Raw genomic sequence first — 20,171 nt, forward strand, 5'->3', positions numbered from 1 at the left:
CAAAATCCTAGAGGAGAAAATATGCAGAAATCTCTTTGACCTTGGCTGCAGCAATTTCTTGCTAGACACATCTTCAAAGGCAAGGGAAACAAAAGCAAAAATGAACTTTTAGGACCTCATCAAAATAAAAAGCTTTGCACAGCAAAGGAAACAGTCAACAAAACTAAAAGACAACCGACAGAATGGGGAGAAGATAAATGCAAATGTCTTATCAGATGAAGGGCTAGTATCCAAAATCTATAAAGAACTTACCAAACTCAACACCTAAAATACAAATAATCCAGTCAAAAAATGGTCAGAAGACATGAACAGACATTTCTCCAAGGAAGACATACAAATGGCCAACAGGCACATGAAAAGATGTTCAACATCATTTGGTATCAGGGAAAAATAGATCAAAATGACAGCGAGGTATCACCACACACCAGTCAGAATGGCTAAAATTAACAACTCAGGAAATAACAGATATTGGCAAGGATGTGGAGACAGGGGAACTCTCTTACACTGTTGGTGGGAATGCAAGCTGCTATAGCTACTCTGGAAAACAGTATGGAGGTTCCTCAATAAGTTAAAAATAGAGCTACCCTATAAACCAGCATGTGCACTACTAGATATCTATCCAAAAGATACAAACACAGTAATTCAAAGGGGCACCTGCACCTCAATGTTTATAGCAGCAATGTCCACAACAGCTCAAATATGGAAAGAGCCCAGATGTCTATCAACAGATGAGTGGATAAAGAAGAGGTGGTGTGTGTGTGTGTGTGTGTGTGTGTATACATATATATATATATATATATAATGGAATATATATAAAATGGAATATCACTCAGCCATCAAGAAGAATGAAACCTTGCCATTTGCAATGATATGGATGGAAGTAGAGGATATTAATGCTAAGTGAAATAAGTCAGTCAGAGAAAGACAAATACCACATGATTTTACTCATATGTGGAACTTAAGAAAAAAACAAATGAATATAGAAGGGAAGGAATAATAAAATAAGATGAAAATTGAGAGGGAGGCATACCATAAGAGACTCTGAACTGTAGGAAACAAACTGTGGGTTGCTGGAGGGGAGGTGGGGAGAGGGAAGGGATAATTGGATGATGGGTGAAAGGAGAGCACTTGATGAAATGAACACTGGGTGTTACATGCAACGGATGGATCACTAAATTCTATCCCTGAAACTAATAAAAAATAATAGTCAAAAAAAGAGAAAAAAAATAAAATGATGGGAAATCATATTAAGTGACAAAGTGTTAATAAAGGCTGGACAAATTACTTAATCTCTCTGTCCCTAAACTTGTCTCTAGGATGAGGCTAACACTGTTAAGAGAATTTTAAAAAATCATTTAACATACTCAGTACATATAAGCGATCAATAAATGTTAGCTCTACGGTTATACAATAAAATGGTTACTCACTCTTTTGTTGAGACAAATAACAGGCCACAGGCTGCAACCCAGTGTGCAACAGCAGCAGAGACAACCACATAGTAGCCATTTCACATTGACCGGGAGAGCCTTTTTCAAACATGCATTCACGCGGCCAATGCTGGTCTTAAATTCTTCCGGGGCCACCTATAACAAGAGTGCAATCTTTACTTAACATTTTGTGGGCAGCTTTCCACTATTTATCTCTAAATGTGAAGAAAATGTTTGTCTTTTACAAACACTTTAAGGAATTACATGTCTAAATAGATTTCCTCCTTTAATGTATTACCATACTCTTGGATGACATTATAAAGCAAAACAATATAATTTCATGTTTACAGAACGTAATTCTGATGTTCAAAAATAATCTTCTGAAATTACCAGCATTAAAATGACAGCAAAATTGGTGGTAAAGAATACCTGTCAAGCAGTTTTTCTACCAAACATTCTCATTATTCAGGCAATATTATAGTCTCCAATTATTCTCGCTTGTAAGACCAGAAGCATAATGTAACAATAAAAACCTAAATACTGCCAGAGGAAATGGAATTAAAATTAGACTCTGGTTATATTCCTGGATTACTTTTAAATAGGCAACTCTTGAAACTTTCTCCCTGGCAAATTTGCAGCACAATTTTAATACTTGCCATCATTTGTAGGGAAAATTACACTAATAAGACAGTGAGGAGTAACGACATTAAAAAAGGGTCTTAATATTCAGCATAAAATGTACTCAAAAAACTGCTGTAAATTTTGAAATTTGAAAGGTTTTTAAATATACAAATTTAATATCTTAATTACTACCACCATTCCTGGAAGTGGCTGCTTGTGCCTCTCTGTAAACAATGACAAAGTTAGTTCAAAGGCAAGAGCATGACAGGCATAATTAGATTTATACCGAAAATTCTGCTTGAAGGTTATACAATTCAAAGGCATACTAAAAATAGTTTGCTTTCAGTGAAATCACATTTGTGGATCACAAAAATTATTCTCTTTCATTTAGAAAGCTGTCAGACTGTAAAATCTATGGGAAAAAATTCTAGCATCTGGCTGGGCATGCAAAAATTATGAAAATATTAGAAAAAAATAAGCTGCTATAAAATAAAAACCCTATTAACATGTTAGGTGTATAAAATATGGAGTTTTACAACTCTTCCAAGTAAAAATTGTAGTAGAGAATTCAATTTATTACATTTTTGTCTTTTAATAGATATATCTTAGAATCAACACTATAAAAACATGCAGATGTTATAAATATAATGACCAAAGAATTCAGCACCATCATGATTAAAACATTATACTAGCTTTATTAGAATTGTTCACGCCACTCAATAAAGTTAATTGCTTAACCCATACATTTGATTTTCTTCCTAATATGTTAACCAACAATAGTTGTAAAATTGCAAGGCTCAAAAAACTGTTTTTACATGGGTATGTAAACTAATCTATACACTCCAACTAAATTGCTGGCAATATGACTTAAGACAATCACTGAGTAAAAAGAATTTCAATTAAATGACTAACTTCCTGGGGTAAATATGAAAATAAATTCAGAGAACCAAGCCTTGTAACTGGAAAACAGAAAATGCTAACAGGCTAAGCATATCAGACAATAAATGAAGATTTTCATTTAATAAGTAATAATAATAAGTAATAGTTACTTATTAGCTATGAAAAATCATAGGCAAATTCATTTAATTTTTCTGAGTTTTAGTTTCTCCTATATAAAATGAAAATAATAACCTTTGTCTCATATATCTTACAGGAAATGGCCTCATATCTTAAAAAGAACCTCATTAACCAGAATGCTTTGAAAAAGGAAGCCACTTCCTCTTGACTAGATTTGGAGAAAGAAAAGCAAAGCTCTCTTTTGCATGGTCTCACCTGAAGGCAAGGCATTTGATCAGGTAACCATTAATAATCCATAGCCTTGCTACATGTTCTATTATAAACAAAAGGCTAATTGGCTACATTTTGTTTTTCAATTTTTCATTTTAATTCCAGTAAGTTAACATACAGTGTTATATTAGTTTCAAGTGTATAATAGAGTAATTCAACAGTTCCATACATTACCCTGTGCTCTTCAAGACAAGTGCACTCAATCCCCATCACTACTTCACTCATCCCCCCATAACCATCAGATTGTTCTCTATAATTAACAGTCTGTTTCTTGCTTTGTCTTATTTTTTCCCTTTACTTGTTTTGTATCTAAAATTCCACACACAAGTGAAATCCTACAGTATTTGTCTTTCTCTGGCTGACTTATTTCACTTAGCATTAAATATACTCTCTAGTTCCATCCATGTTGTTGCAAATGGCAATATTCTATTCCTTTATATGGCTGAATAATATTGCATTTTGTGGATATATCTATATCTGTATCTGTAACTATATATCACATTTTCTTTATCCATTCATCAGTCCATGGACACTTACACTGCTTCCATACTTTGGCTCTTGTAAATAATGCTGCTATAAACATTGAGGTGCATATATCCCTTTGATTTAGTGTTTTCGTACTCTTTGGGTAAATACCTAGTAGTGTGATTGCTGGATGATAAAGCAGTTCTATTTTTAACTTTTTTGAGGAACTTCCATACTGTTTTCCATAGTGGCTGCACCAGTTTGCATTCCCCACAGTATAGTACCTAAGTGTTCTTTTGTCTCCACATCGTTCTTATGGTAGTACCATACTGTTTGGGTTATTATGGCTTTGAAATATAACTTGAAGTCTGGAATTGTGATGCCTCCAGCTTTGCTTTTCTTTTTTAAGATTGCTTTGGTTATTTGGGGTCTTTTGTGGTTCCAGACAAATTTTAGGGCTGTTGATTCTAGTTGTGTGAAAAATGCTGTTGTAGACTGCATTAAATCTATAGACTGCTTTAGGTAATATAGGCATTTTAACAATATTTGTTTTTCCAATCCATGAGCATGGAATGTCTTTCCATTCCTTTGTGTTGTCTTGAATTTCTTTCATCAGTGATTTATGGTTTTCAGAGTACAGGTCTTTCACCTCTTGGGTTAGGTTTATTCTTAGGTGTCTTATTATTTTGGATGAAATTGTAAATGGGATGTTTTCTTAATTTCTCTATCACTTCATTGTTAGTGTATAGAAATGCAACAGATTTCTGTACATTGATTTTGTATCCTGTGACTTAAATTTGTTTATCAGTTCTAGCAATTTTTTGGTGGGGTCTTTAGGATTTTCTATATATAGTATCATATCATCTGCAAATAGTGTAACTTTTACTTCTTCCTTGCTGATTTGGATGCCTTTTATTTCTTTTTGCTGTCTGACTGCTGTGGCAAGGACTTACAGTACTATGTTGAATACAGGTGGTGAGAGCAGACATCCCTGTTTTGTTCTGTTTTTCACCATTAAGGATGATGTTAGCTGCGGATTTTTCATAGGTGGCCTTTATTATGTCGAGGTATATTCTCTCTAAACTTATTTTGTTAAGAGTTCTTATCATGAATGTGCATTTGAAAAGAATGTGTATTCTGCTGTCCTAGGAGGGAATGTTCTGAATATCTGTTAAGTTCATCTATTCCAGTGTGTCATTCAAAGCCATTGTTTCCTTATTGATGTCCTGTTTAGACGATCTGTCCACTTAATGTAAGTGTGGTGTTAAAGTTCCCTACTATTACTGTATTATCATGGATTAGTTCCTTTATGTTTGTTGTTAACTGTTTACATATATAATTTACATTTAAACAATTATCATATCTTCATATCTTATAGCATATAATTCATATATCATATAATTCATGTATCTTCATGTTGGATTATCCCCTTTACTATTATATATTGTCCTTTGCTTCTTGTTACAGTCTTTGGTTTAAAGTCTGTTTTGTCTGATATAGATATTGCTATTCTGGCTTTCTTTTGATATCCATTTGAATGTTAAATGTTTCTCAATCCTCTCACTCTCAATCTGTAGGTGTCCTTAGGTCTAAAATGGGCCTCTTGCAGGCAGCAAATAGATGGGTGTTTTTTTTTCTTAATCCATTATGCCACCCTATGTCTTTTGATTGAAGCATTTAGTCCATTTACATTCAAAGTAATTACCAATAGATATATATTTATTGCCATTTTATTACTTGTTTTGTGGTTGTTTCTGAAGACTTTCTCTGATCCTTTCTTGTCTTTTTTCATGTTTTGCTTATTTCTTTAATGATATGTTTGGATTTTTCTCTCCATTCTTTGCATATCTATTAGTGGTTTTTGATATGTGCTTACCATAAGGTTTGTATATAACCTCTTCTGCATATAGCAGTCCATATTTTTGATGGTCATTTAACTTTGAACATATTCTTTTCTCCTGTCCTCCACACCTTTTAGGTATGTTATTGTATTTTATATCCTTTCTTTGTGAGTTTGACTTTTTTGCAGAAAAATTCATTTTTACTGCTTTTGTGTTTCCTGCATCTATACTGTCACTTTTGGTCTCTCTACTCAAAGAGGCCCTTTTAATATTTCTTGCAGAGCTGGTTTAATGGTCATGAACTCCTTTAGCGTTTGCTTGTCTAGAAAACTTTATCTCTCTTTGTATTGTGAATGATAGCCTAGCCAGGTAGATAGAGTATTCTTGGCTGCAGATTCTTCCCTTTCAGCACCTTGAATATATCATGTTACCCATTTCTGGTTTGCAAAGTTTCTTTTGAAAAACCTCCTGCTAGCCTTATGGGTTTTCCCTTGTAATTTAATGACTTCTTTTGTCTTGCTGCTTTTAAAATTTTTTATCACTATATTTTAATTTAATGACAATATATCTCTGTGTTGGTCTGCTTTTGTTGATTCTGTTGAGGGGGGGTTCTCTGTGCCTCCTGGATCTAGATCTCTCTTTCTTTCCCAAGATTAGGGGAACTTTCAGCTCTTATTTCTTCAAATAAATTTTTTGCCCCCCCCCCCCTTTCTCTCTTTTCTTTTTCTGGGATTCCTATAATATGAATGCTATTACATTTGATGGAGTCACTCAGCTCTCTCTGTTTATTCTCATTTTGCATCTTCTCTTTCTTTTCTCCCTCTTGTTCAGCTTCATTATTTTCCATTACTTTGTCTTCTAGGTCACTAATTCATTTCTCTGCTTCTTCCATCCTCTGTTTATTCCATCAAACATGTTTCTCATTTCTTTATTATTATTTTTAAAAGATTTTATTTATTTATTTGACAGAGAGAGAGAGAGAGGTGTCACAAGTAGGTATAGTAGGAGGCAGAGGGAGAGGGAGAAGTAGGCTCCCTGCTCAGCAGAGAGCCCTATGTAGGGCTTGATCCCAGGACCCCAGGATCATGACCTGAGCCAAAGGCAAATGTTCAACCAACTGAGCCACCCAGGCACCCCACATGTTTCTCATTTCATTTATGTTGTGCCCTTTATCTCTGCTATGTTATTCCTTCCTTTGTGTTAAGGGTCTCACTCAGGTTTTCCACTTTTTTCTCAAGTCCAATGAGTATCCTTATGACCACTGCTTATATTCTCTATCAGGGATGTTACTTACATCTGTTTGACTTAGGTCTCTGGCTATGGCCTTGTCCTGTTCTTTCATTTAGGATCAATTTCTCTCTCTCGTCATTTTGTTTGCCTCTTTGTGTCTCTTTTCTCTGTGTTAAGATTAAGTCAGTGTTTCTTCTGTTCTTGAAAGTAGTGATTTTATGAAGAAGAAGTCCTAGAGAGCCCTGGAGTGCAGTGTCCCCTGTTCACCAGAACCTGGATCTTCAGTAGAGTATCCTATGTGTGTTTTTATGCCCTGCTGTTTCATCTGATTCAATTTTCCTTTTAGTGCAGTCATTTGCAGTGACTTTCTGCCTGTTGTGGCCATGCTTGCTCTCTGTGGGGACCCAGGAGGCCAGCTCTGGGTGGGAGGAGTTCCCACTGAGGAAGATAGTGTTAGCAAAATTTTTGCTGGGTCACTAGTCCTATACTGGATCCCCTGAAGCACTGTGGCAGCTGGGGGCTTCAGGCCAGGGTGACTAAGGGCACAGGGCTGGGCATGGTATGTGACAGTAGCTGATGGTGTGTGGTTGGGCATGGCCCATGAGGGCTGCTGAGTGCATGCAATTGAGTGCAGTGTGCAAAGGCACCTGTAGGCATCTGGCTGAGTAGGCGAGTGATGGAGCCTAGGAACAATGGAAGGCGTCCAGAGAGGTGCACAGGTGGGCATGGCTTGTGATGGGCAATCAGCTACATTTTGAATACAAATTCAATGTTCTTCAGTTCTTCAATCCTTTAGAGGAAAAACAGAGATGTCCTTTTAAAAAACAGAGGGGAGTCGGATGCCTGGGTGGTTCAGTCGGTTAAGCCTCTGCCTTCGGCTCAGGTCATGATCCCAGGTCCCTGGGATCGAGTCCCACATTGGGCTCTGTGCTCAGCAGGGAGCCTGCTTCTCTCTCCACCTTCTGCCTTCCACTCTGCCTGCTTGTGTGCTCTCTCTCTGACAAATAAATAAATAAAATCTTAAAAAAAAACAGAGGGGAGATAGGCAAGGTGGCGGAGGAGTAGCAGATTGAAGCGACATCAGATCGCAGAAGTTCAGCTAGATAGGTATCAAACCATTCTGAACACCTACAAACTCAACCGGAGATAGAAGAGAAGTGCAGCAATTCTAGGAACAGAAAATCGACCACTTTTTGAAAGGTAGGACACGTGGAGAAGTGAATCCGAAAGGACGGGAAGATAGACCGTGGGGGAGGGGCCGGCTCCTGGTAAGCGGAAGAGCAACGGAGCACAAAATCAGAACTTTTAGAAGTCTGCTCCACTGAGGGACATCGTTCCAGAGGCTAGTGGGGGTGAAGCCCTCACAGGGAAAGGGTGGTCTCAGGTCCTGCAGGGTCACAGGAAGATCAGGGGTGTCTGAGTTTGGCAAAGCTGCCAGGTATTGGAGCAGGAAAGCTGACTACAGACAGAGCCAAAGAATGAGCTTTCTGATTGGTGTTTTCTTAAACCACGATCCAAGGCACAGATGGGCCACTGCTTCTCATGCCACAAGTGGATCTGGGGAGACTCATCTTCCTGCTCCTGAAGGAACAGTGCAGCAGGAATCTGCTGGGTTTGGGGCTGTGCACCAGAGATAGAAACATTTGGTCACATGCCGGGTGAGCTCGGAGTGCGGCTGGAGACCAGGGAAACAGGAGTGATTGACTGCTTATCTCTGAGGGCACACTGAGGAGTGGGGCCCGAGCTCTTGGTTCCTCTGGGTCAGAGATTGGAAAGCGGTCATTTTCATTCCCATCCTCCAGAGCTCTACGGAAAGCATTCAGGGAACAAAAGCTCCGAGAGCAAACTTGAGCAGATTACTTAGCCCGGGCCCTGGCAAGGGTGGTGCAATTCGGGCTAGGGCAAAGACATTTGATAATCACTGCAACAGGCCCCTCCCCCAGAAGATCAGCAAGAACATCCAGCCAAGACCAAACTCACTGATCAAGGAGAACAACGGAACTCCAAAGCTAGGGGAAAGCATTGCATAGAATTCATGGCTTTTCTGCATAACCCTTTAGTCTTGCAAAGTTAAATTTTTTATTAATTTTATTTTTTTCTTATTCTATTTTATTAACTTTTCCTCTTTCCTCTTTTAGCATTTTATAACTAGTTTGTCTTAACAATACCTTTCTAAAAAAATCATTTTAAACCTTCATTGTTATAGTGATATTTTATCCCTTCCTTGTATTTAACCTTATTTTTTGTATACATACAGGTTTTTTTTTTAATAAAAAATTTTGGGACACAATTTCTTCCAATACATCAAAATATACCCTAATCCAGCACATGGCAGTGTTCTAGTCTCCAGCCTGAGCACATTCCCTCCTCTTTTTTTTTCTTTTTCCAACCAATTTATCTTATCAATTCGTTTTTTAGAATTTTTTTAAAAAATTTCATCTTTACACTCATAATTCCATCCCTTCATCACGTCTACCCTTATTTTTGTATATAGTCTTTCTTTCTTTAAAATTTTGGGAGGTAAATTCTTCCAAGAGACCAAAATAGACCCAAAATCAAGTGGGTGGCTCTGTTCTATTCACCAGTCTAATAAAAATATATATTTATTTTTTATTTTTCCCCCATACTTCTCCCCTCGGTTTTGGATCTTTTCTGATTTGGGTAGTGTACATTTTTCTGAGGTCTTTGCCACCCTTTTAGTATTTTATTATCTTGTTCATATATTCTTATCTGGATAAAATGACAAGGCAGAAAAACTCACCACAAAAAAAGAAGAGGAGGCAGTACCAATGGCTAGGGACCCAATCAATTGGACATTGGTAATATGTCAGAACTAGAGTTCAGAATGATCATTCTCAAGGTGCTAGCTGGACTTGAAAAAGGCATGGAAGATATTAGAGAAACCCTGTCTGGAGAAATAAAAGAAGTAAAATCTAACCAATGTGAAATCAAAAAAGCTATTAATGAGGTGTAATAAAAAATGGAGGATCTTATTGCTAGGATAAATGAGGCAGAAGAGAGAATTAGTGATATAGAAGACCAAATGATGGAGAATAAAGAAGCTGAGCAAAAGAGAGACAAACAACTACTGGACCATGAAGGGAGAATTTGAGAGATAAGTGATACCATAAGACAAAACAATATTAGAATAATTGGGATTCCAGAAGAAGAAGAAAGAGAGAGAGGGGCAGAAGGTATATTGGAGTGAGTTATAGTAGAGAACGTCCCTAATTTAGGGAAGGAAACAAGCATCAAAATCCAGGACGCACAGAGAACCCCCTTCAAAATCAATAAATATAGGTCCACGCCCCATCATCTAATAGTAAAACTTACAAGTCTTAGTGACAAAGAGAAAATCCTGAAAGCAGCTTGGGACAAGAAGTCTGTAACATACAATGGTAGAAATATCAGATTGACAGCAGACTTATCCACAGAGACCTGGAAGGCCAGAAAGGACTGGAATAAAATATTCAGAGCACTAAAGGAGAAAAATATGCAGCGAAGAATACTATATCCAGCTAGGCTATCACTGAAAATAGAAGGAGAGATAAAAAGATTCCAGGACAAAAAAAAAAATTAAAAGAATTCACAAACACCAAACAAGTCTTACCGGAAATATTGAAAGGGGTCCTCTAAGCAAAGAGAGAGCTTAAAAGAAGTGGACCACAAAGGAACAATGACAATATACAGTAACAGTCACCTTACAGGCAATACAATGGCACTAAATTCATATCTTTCAATAGCTATCCTGAATGTAAATGGGCTAAATGCCCCAATCAATCAAAAGACACAGGGTATCAGAATGGATAAAAAAATAAAACCCATCAATATGCTTTCTGCAAGAAACTAATTTTAGACCCAAAGACACCTCCAGATTTAAAGTGAGGGGGTGGAAAACAATTTACCATGCTAATGGACATAAAAAGAAAGCTGGGGTGACAATCCTTATATCAGATAAACTAGATTTAAAGCAAAAGACTATAATAAGAGATGAGGAAGGACACTATATCATACCTGAAGTCACTGTCCAACAAGAAGATCTAACAATTTTAAATATCTATGCCTCTAACATGGGAGCAGCCAACTATATAAACCAATTAATAACAAAATCAAAGAAACACATCGACAATAATACAATAATAGTAGGGGACTTTAACACCCCCCTCACTGAAATGGACAGATCATCCAAGCAAAAGATCAACAAGGAAATAAAGGCCTTAAATGACACACTTGGCCAGATGGACATCACAGATATATTTAGAACATTCCATCCCAAAGCAACAGAATACACATTCTTCTCTAGTGCACATGGAACATTCTCCAGAACAGATCACATCCTGGGTCACAAATCAGGTCTCAACTGATATCAGAAGATTGGGATCATTCCCTGCATATTTTCAGACCATAATGCACTGAAGCTAGAACTCAATCACAAGAGTAAAGTTGGAAAGAACTCAAATACAAGGAGGCTAAAGAGCATCCTACTAAAGAATGAAGGGGTCAACCAGGAAATTAAAGAAGAATTTAAAAAATTCATGGAAACAAATGAAAATGAAAACACAACAGTTCAAAATCTGTGGGACACAGTAAAGGCAGTCTTAAAAGGAACATATATGGCGATATAAGCCTTTATCAAGAAACAAGAATGGTCTCAAGTACACAACATAACCCTACACCTAAAAGAAAGAGATAGAGAAAGAACAGCAGAGAAAGAACAGCAAAGAAAGCCCAAACACAGCAGGAGAAGAGAAATAATAAAGATCAGAGCAGAAACCAATGAAATAGAAACCAAAAGGACAGTAAAACAGATCAATGAAACTAGGAGCTGGTTCTTTGAAAGAATTTTTATTAAGCCCCTGGCCAGACTTATCAAAAAGAAAAGAGAAAGGACCCAAATAAATAAAATCATGAATGAAAGAGGAGAGATCACAAGCAACACCAAAGAAATACAAACAATTTTAAGAACATATTATGAGCAACTATATGCCAGCAAATTTGACAATTTGGAAGAAATGGATGCATTCCTAGAGACATATAAACTACCACAACTGAACCAGGAAGAAATAGAAAACCTGAACAGACCCATAACCAGTAAGGAGATTGAAGTAGTCATCAAAAATCTCCCAACAAACAAGAGCCCAAGGCCAGACAGCTTCCTGGGGGAATTCTACCAAACATTTAAAGAAGAATTAATACCTATTCTCCTGAAACTGTTCCAAAAAATAGAAATAGAAGGAAAACTTCCAAAGTCATTTTATGAGGACAGCATTACCTTGATCCCAAAATCAGATGAAGACCCCACCAAAAAGGAGAATTACAGACCAATATCCTTGATGAACACGGATGCAAAAATTCTCACCAAAATACTAGCCAATAGGGTCCAACAGTACATTGAAAGGATCATTCACCATGGCCAGGTGGAATTTATTCCTGGGCTGCAAGTTTGGTTCAACATCCACAAATCAATCAATGTGATACAATACATTAATAAAAGAAAGAACAAGAATCACAGGATATTCTCAATAGATGCTGAAAAAGCATTTGACAAAGTACAGCATTCTTTCTTGATCAAAACTCCTCAAAGTGTAGGGATAGAGGGTACATACCTCAATATCATCGAAGTCATCTATGAAAAACCCACAGTGAATACCACTCGCAATGGGGAAAAACTGAGAGCTTTCCCCCTAAGGTCAGGAACACAGCAGGGATGTCCACTATCACCACTGCTATTCAACGTAATACTAGAAGTCCTAGCCTCAGCAATCAGACAACAAAAAGAAATAAAAGGCAAAGAAGAGGTCAAACTCTCACCCTTTGCAGGTGATATGACTTTATGTGGAAAACCCAAAAGACTCCACTCCAAAACTGCTAGAACTCATATAGGAATTCAACAAAGTGTCAGGATATAAAAGCAATGCACAGAAATCAGTTGCATTTCTACACACCAACAGCAAGACAGAAGAAAGAGACATTAAGGAGTCAATCCCATTTACAATTGCACCCCAAACCATAAGATACCTAGGAATAAACCTAACCAAAGACGCAAAGAATCTGCACTCAGAAAACTATCAAGTACTCATGAAAGAAATTGATGAAGACATAAATAAATGGAAAAATGTTCCATGCTCATGGATTGGAAGAAAAATATTGTGAAAATGTCTATGCTACCTAAAGCAATCTACATATTTAATGCAATCCCTATCAAAATACCATCATTTTTTTTCAAAGAAATGGAACAAATAACCCTAAAATTTATATGGAACCAGAAAAGACCCCAAATGGCCAGAGGAATGTGGAAAAAGAAAGCCAAAGTTGGCGGCATCACAATTCAGATATCAAGCTCTATTACAAAGCTGTAGTCATTAAAACAGTATGGCACTGGCACAGAAACAGACACATACATCAATGGAACAGAATAGAGCCCAGAAATAGACCCTCAACTCTACGGTCAACTAATCTTTGACAAAGCAGGAAAGAATGCCCAATGGAAAAAAGACAGTCTCTTCAACAAATGGTGTTGGGAATATTGGACAGTCACATGCAGAAGAATGCAACTGGACCATTTCCTTAAACGACATGCAAAAATAGACTCAAAATGGATGAAAGACCTCAATGTGAGACAGGAATCCATCAAAATTCTTGAGAAGAACACAGGCAGCAACCTCGTTGACCTCAGCCGCAGCAACTTCTTCCAGAAACATTGCCAAAGGCAAGGGAAGCAAGGGCAAAAATGAACTATTGGGACTTCATCAAGATCAAAAGCTTTTGCACAGCAAAAGAAACAGTCAACAAAACCAAAAGACAACTGACAGAATGGGAGAAGATATTCACAAATGGCATATTAGATAAAGGGCTAGTATCCAAAATCTATAAAGAACTTATCAAATTCAACACCCAAAGGACAAATAATCCAACCAAGAAACGGGCAGAGGATATGAACAGACATTTTGGCAAAGACATCCAGATGGCCAACAGAACAGAACAACATGAAAATGTGCTCAACATTATTCAGCATCAGGGAAATACAAATCAAAACCACAATGAGATATCACCTCACACAAGTCAGAATGGCAAAAATTAACAAGTCAGGAAACAACAGATGTTGGAGAGGGTGCGGCAAAAGGGGAATGGAAGCTGGTGCAGCCACTCTGGAAAACAGCATGGAGGTTTCTCAAAAAGTTGGAAATAGAGCTACCCTATGAGCCAGCAATTGTAGTACTGGGTATTTACCCTAAGGATACAAATGTACTGATCCAAAGGGGCAAGTGCACCCAAATGTTTATTGCAGCAATTTCCACAATAGCCAAACTATGGAAAGAGCCAAGCTGTCCATCAAGAGATGAATGGATAAAGAAGATGTGGTGTGTGTGTATGTGTGTGTGTATACATATATACATATACACACACAAACACACACACACACACACACAATATGCAGCCATCAAAAGAAATGAAATCTTGCCATTTGCTATGACGTGAATAGAACTAGAGGGTATTATGCTGAGCGAAATAAGTCAATCAGAGAAAGACAATTATCATATGATCTCTCTGGTATGAGGAATCTGAGAGGCAGAGTGGAGAGTCTGGGGGGTAGGGAAGGAAAAAAATGAAACAAGATGGGATCGGGAGGGAGACAAACTATAAGAGACTCTTAATCTTACAAAACAGACTGAGGGTTGCTGGGGGGAGGTGGTGGTGGAGAGGGTGGTTGGGTTATGTACATTGGGGAGGGTATGTGATATAGTGAGTACTGTGAAGTGTGTAAGCCTGATGTTTCACAGACCTGTACCCCGGAGGAAAATAATACATTATATGTTAATAAAAATAATTAATAAAAAAAGAAAGAGCATTTTACATCAGAAAAAAAACAATGCCAAGTTGCTATCTTAAGATTTACCTCTCAGTGATACTCAACTTCTTTTTCCTAGTCAATCACTGAGCAATGAAATAGAAATTAAAATAAGGACAATATATTTATATATTTAGCTCTAATCTGTAATATAACATTACTATAAATTCTCTTTAAATTGTGTATCTAGAAACACTAATACATTTTTAAAATATGGTAAATTTTATATAAACTAATGTAAATCATAAAATTATTAAATCTGTGCACTTACAAATTTAAGTGCTTATAACTAGAATTTAAATTTTTATTTAAAAAGTAAAATTTTTACTTAGAGTATTTATTTGGAAGTGTATAAGCACAGACAAAAAAATAAAAATAAAGAGCGAGGCTAAAGCCAGAAACCAATCAGTTGAAAAGGTAAAACGTGCTTTTTGTTTTAAAATATTGCAAATAAAATATATGCCAAGATATACAAAATTTGTTATAAAATCTTTTATTACATGCTTCTGGAAATAAATAAACAAAACTTTTAAAAGAATGTAGCAATTTTCCTTCTTTCTTGCCAATACTTTCCACCTTTAACACATAATTGTGTCAATTATTACTTTGTCACCATGATTAAACTATAAACTACTATACTGAAGTTACTAAAAATGAGAATTCAAATTTTTTGAAGTCATAAGATAAATACATTGAAAGGAAAACTACTAGAATTTCAAAAAACAAAATAAAACCTTCGTTTTGCCTTTAAAAGGAGGCCAGGATTGTCTTTAGAAAGAAAATTTGTGTTTGAATAACAGTAAAGTCATAAAACAGATGATAAGGACATAGTAAATGAGAATTGGTTAACTCCTGATTTAAACATTGTGAAAAAAATGTTTAGTTAACTGTGGAATTAGAGTGTTACTCATTTACTTCCATATAATCGAGTATCTTTAGTAATGAAAGTTAGATGGAAGCCTTTTACTTTCTAGCTAAATGGCAGGTTATAAAGAAACTGAATTCCTTCTGACTTTCTTGGAAAGAAAAAAGAAGGCTACATCATAAAGGTGGGGGGAAGAGTCATAATATTTTATAATAGGATGCAAGAGACTGCAAACAGAAGAAAATATAAGCAAAACCCAGCAAGACTGTTTTGCCTCCTTCAATCATGGGGAACACAACCCTATCAATCACTTGTCATATTGGATCACAATAGTAGTGGTCGATTTTATGGCTTAGATTTCCCCCAATATCACACACTAATCTCCCCATAATACCATTTAATTGTTCTAAGCTGAGGGCCAGAAGCTTTCATTTCTTTTCCAAAGTACTGTAGTTATTTCATTTTCTGGTCACCAGAATCTGCAGTATGCACCGGCTTGATATATCTTATCATGACAGGAAGACTTATCATTAGTAAAATGGGCAAAACAATCTTTTCTGCACTTAATGTAGGTTATCTTTTTATTTGTATTAGAAGCATTAACACATAAATACAAAATTAGTACTGAGCCATGAAGCTTGTCAAAATGGTTTTTTACGTTTTCAGAATTAATTCTGTACAGTTTTGCTTAGTTTAGGCATAAAAGCTATTTAGAATCCCATTCATGCCAGAAGACTGATTTTTTAAAAGGTAGATTTATTTTTCTATTTTAAAGACTGCATTTATTCATTTTAAAATATTTTACACAAAGGCTGTTAAGTTTGGAATTCAGAACTTCCTTTTTCCTTTTTTTTCTGGTTAATGTAATTCTTCTTGCCTCTTCCCCCAGTTATCAGAGAAGCATTTGGATAATTCATAATAACCTATACAATTACAACAGTGCCTACTGGACAAAAATTGTCTCATTAAAAAGAAAAGTGAATAAAATTAATGTTACCACCATGTAGCTTTTAAAAATCAGACTTTCAGAATTCCTGTTGGTGATGTTTTCATCACTAAAAACTAAACTAAGAAAAAAATCAAGGTATCATTTATGCCTCATTTAATATATGAGAAATCCTGTCCACTTAAAATAATGCACACTAGAATACCCAATCATTGATATGTGCTATAGAAATGGTCACCTGAAGAGAAAGGATATCTTTAAAAAAGCTCATATTCAGATTGCAGCTTAATATTCTTATTCTACTTTAAAAAGACTGTACTACCTTTTTCAATGATGGAGTTTTAGTTTTAAAAGGCTTGGAAAGAAACATGAAGAAATATTCTAAGTATTCCTTGATCATATAAAACCAGCCCATTTCAAAGATGGATACATTTTGTGCCTGTAAACTCTATGCTCTGACATTTTTTTTGATTATTCATTTTCTAGAAATCCTTGGACTTGTAATTCAAACTTTTAAAAAACAAACCAGTAATAAAACTGAATGTAACTGCCCAGACAACACATGCAGCAGCACCAGGGAAACACAAAGCACAAGTTTTCCCTTGGAGATGTTTTAATTCACATTCTCTTTAATACTGAATTTGTCATCTTTCCACAAACACATTATTATTCAAGGGATTTTTCCACAGCTATTTTTTTCTTTTGGAGAAAACATATATGATTAATTCATATAAAACAAATCTAAGTTTGAACTGCTGCTTCAATTCGCAAATTATTCTAAATGATCAGGATAGGAAGGTAGAACATTCTAGAGAGTGAGGCCAAAACATCAAACCAGAGGGCTCTTTGTACCCTAAAAATGTAAATGGACATATATCTTCTGTTAACTTAGCCAGGGACTATTTCCACTTGCTTATTATATAGAATGATTTGACAGTATACATAAGGAGAGACAGAAAAGGTCAACAGTTTAAAAATGACAGATTACTGGTGGGACCAGTCAATAAACTGTTACTCAGATAAAGAATGTAAAAGTAGAAAAAGCAATTAAAAATTGAAAGCTGGTAAGAAAAAATTGGAGAAATAAATAATCAGGATGAAACTGGGATACACTGGTGGGGAAAAAAACCTTACACTGGGAAGCTAGTAAGTACCTGACAATATACTCGAAGTTTTACATATGTTCTTTCATTTAATCCTTACAATAAGAAATGAAGTACTAGTCACATAAAAACTGAGGCTCAAAGAAGTGGCTCTCTCAAGGCCACAAAGACAGTAAGTGACAGACCTTGTATTCCAACCCAGATCTGATTTCAAAGTTTAACTACCCTATACTGTCTCTAGCTAGCTCCCATTTTTCAGGGGGTAAAGGAAGCAAATAAAGTATAAAATATCTTTCAGGGTTAAATAAAATAGAATTTTTTACAATTCTAGTGAGAACTCCTGTGAAATGAAATAGCTCTGCTGTCTTTTGCTCCCTACCGACCTCTGAATAATGCTCTGAGAGTAGGCCAAAAGTGAAAAGCAAGCAGCTAGAAAATGTATCATGACAAAAAGGAGCCAATATTAGATGCATTTTATCCCATTCTCAGAGAGTGTAGAATGAGCAGACAAATTAAAGCAAATTCAGGTTTGAATAGGTAACACAGTGACGTGGTTCAAAAATCAAAATAATACTAAATACCAAAATACCAAAAATGGTCTTATCCTTATCCTTGACTCCACCTATCTCATTCTCCTTCTCCCATCAAGGTCACCACTTTTATTTAGTTCCATGTGCAGTCTTCTAGAATTTCTTTATACAATTATTAATGTGCTTATTTCTCCCCTTTATTATACATACTGTAGACAAGGATTTGTACCTTGCTTTTCTCACTAACATTATGACAAATTTAACAATAAATTGCATAAAGGCCCTTTAGGGAATGGAATGATTTTAAAATCTGACCAAATCTATACTGACAAGTAGCATTGTTCTAGTAATAAAATTGTACAGAATAGTATTAAATTACAGGCTTCAAAATACAAAAAGTTAATTTCTTTTAACCCCAAGTCATCATTTCACCTATCTAGCATTCAGCTATTAACCATTTGGGAATTACTGAGTATTTTGTAATATAATGGCTTTTCTCTTTCTTGTATATTTCCTCAAGTAACAAACATGTATAAGCAAATTTTTGCCTTAGTCAAAACCTTTTTCTTTGGGCCTAGAAGTTAGCATTACTGTTGTAAGAGAATTTTCTAAACATAGTCTCAAATCCTAAAAAGTCTTTGAATGCTGAACCTGAAGTGTGAAGATACCGCGGAATGTAGAGGAACCAGAGAACAGAAAAGTAGTAATTTATTGCAGCGAGTCCAATTTTAGAAACTCAAACTATTTAAAAGGTAGAAAAACGTCTGACCAAACACTTGATTCTTTTGATGTGTAACAAATCATACTGCAGGACACTTTTAAAAATAATAGAGTGATACAAAGTTAAACAATGATAACTTTGTTAACTCTAAAGAACACTGGGATTAGGGACCTAAATGAAAACAATTATAGCTACTAGTGCTGAGAATAAAGGTCAAAATCGGAAAAACTGAACAGATAAGCAATTAATAGCTGGCATTAATGGACAATGAGCAAAATAAATGGTCATAGGCTAGTAGTCATAGTGACAGCTTTGTCAGTAATGACACAGCTTCCAAGTACCCTGGCCTCTTGTTATTATCAATACCAGGGAGCCAAAGTATTTGTCATAATACTGAATAAACTATAAAACAATGCTTTTAGAATTGAAAAGTTCAAAGCAAACTCTCACTTACCTTCCCTGTTAGAACTGAGGGAAATTCAGTATCAAACTTGTTGCTCAAGCCAAACCTTAAAAACAAAGAACAAAATATATTCTACCCAGCATATTTAACTCTTTACCCCCTCCCTTTTTAACTAGCAAAGGCTTGCATTTTTTGTTTGATGTTGTGATTTAAAAATGTGTCCTAAAAATAATGTTATGGTATTTATAGAAAACAAATCTTTGACTATTAATCTGAATTAATAGTAAAAAAAACCTATGGTGCAAATGTTAAAGTAGTATTCTAATTACATCCATGCATGATATGGGATTAAATAATAACAAATAAGAGCTGGAAATAAGATTTTTGACTGAAATATTTCTGTTAAAACCCATTTTAGTTGGTAACTTTTAAAACTGGCTGATTGGTAGTATGTAGGAGTGGATAATCCTATTCTTTCTACTTTTATGCATATATGAAAATTTTCCTAATAAAGACTAATGTAACCTTTGGAGCTGTAGCTCAAAAACTTATGATCAGTTAGTATTCAGATACTCAAAGGTTGATCTTTATGAATGGCTTTCACGTATATGCTCAACTTGTTTTCAGAAAACAGGTCTCAGCCTTGAAAGCTCTGACTCAAGTAAGCTCAATGAAATCTGTTTTCAGAAGTCAAGATGAATTTTATGAGCCTTCAATCACCGACTTGTTGGTTTCAGTAGGGATAACAAAGGTCACTTTCTGCATATCATCCTGTATACCATCCTCAGATGATATACCATAGTAACTATAATTTTATAGTGTAGTATAGTATAGTATAGTAGATGATGGGTTTTAAGTAAAAATTAAAAAAAAACACAGGAAT

General features: G+C 35.7%; 1 protein-coding gene across 1 annotated transcript in view; it reads right to left on the reverse strand.

Annotated features, from left to right (window-relative positions):
• Positions 1-1,403: 1,403 nt before the first annotated feature.
• LOC111160915 (cysteine rich hydrophobic domain 1) overlaps positions 1,404-20,171 on the reverse strand; it is a 29,896-nt gene continuing 11,128 nt past the window's right edge. The window contains exons 2-3 of the mRNA XM_022524299.1: positions 19,340-19,394; positions 1,404-1,583 (exon numbers count right to left, since the gene is read on the reverse strand). Coding sequence (XP_022380007.1) covers positions 1,404-1,583; positions 19,340-19,394 — 235 coding nt within the window. The remainder of the gene's footprint in view (positions 1,584-19,339; positions 19,395-20,171) is intronic.

The sequence above is a fragment of the Enhydra lutris genome, unplaced genomic scaffold (genome assembly GCF_002288905.1).
Source record: "Enhydra lutris kenyoni isolate GAN:26980312 unplaced genomic scaffold, ASM228890v2 scaffoldscaffold79, whole genome shotgun sequence".
Classification (NCBI taxonomy): Eukaryota; Metazoa; Chordata; class Mammalia; order Carnivora; family Mustelidae; genus Enhydra; species Enhydra lutris.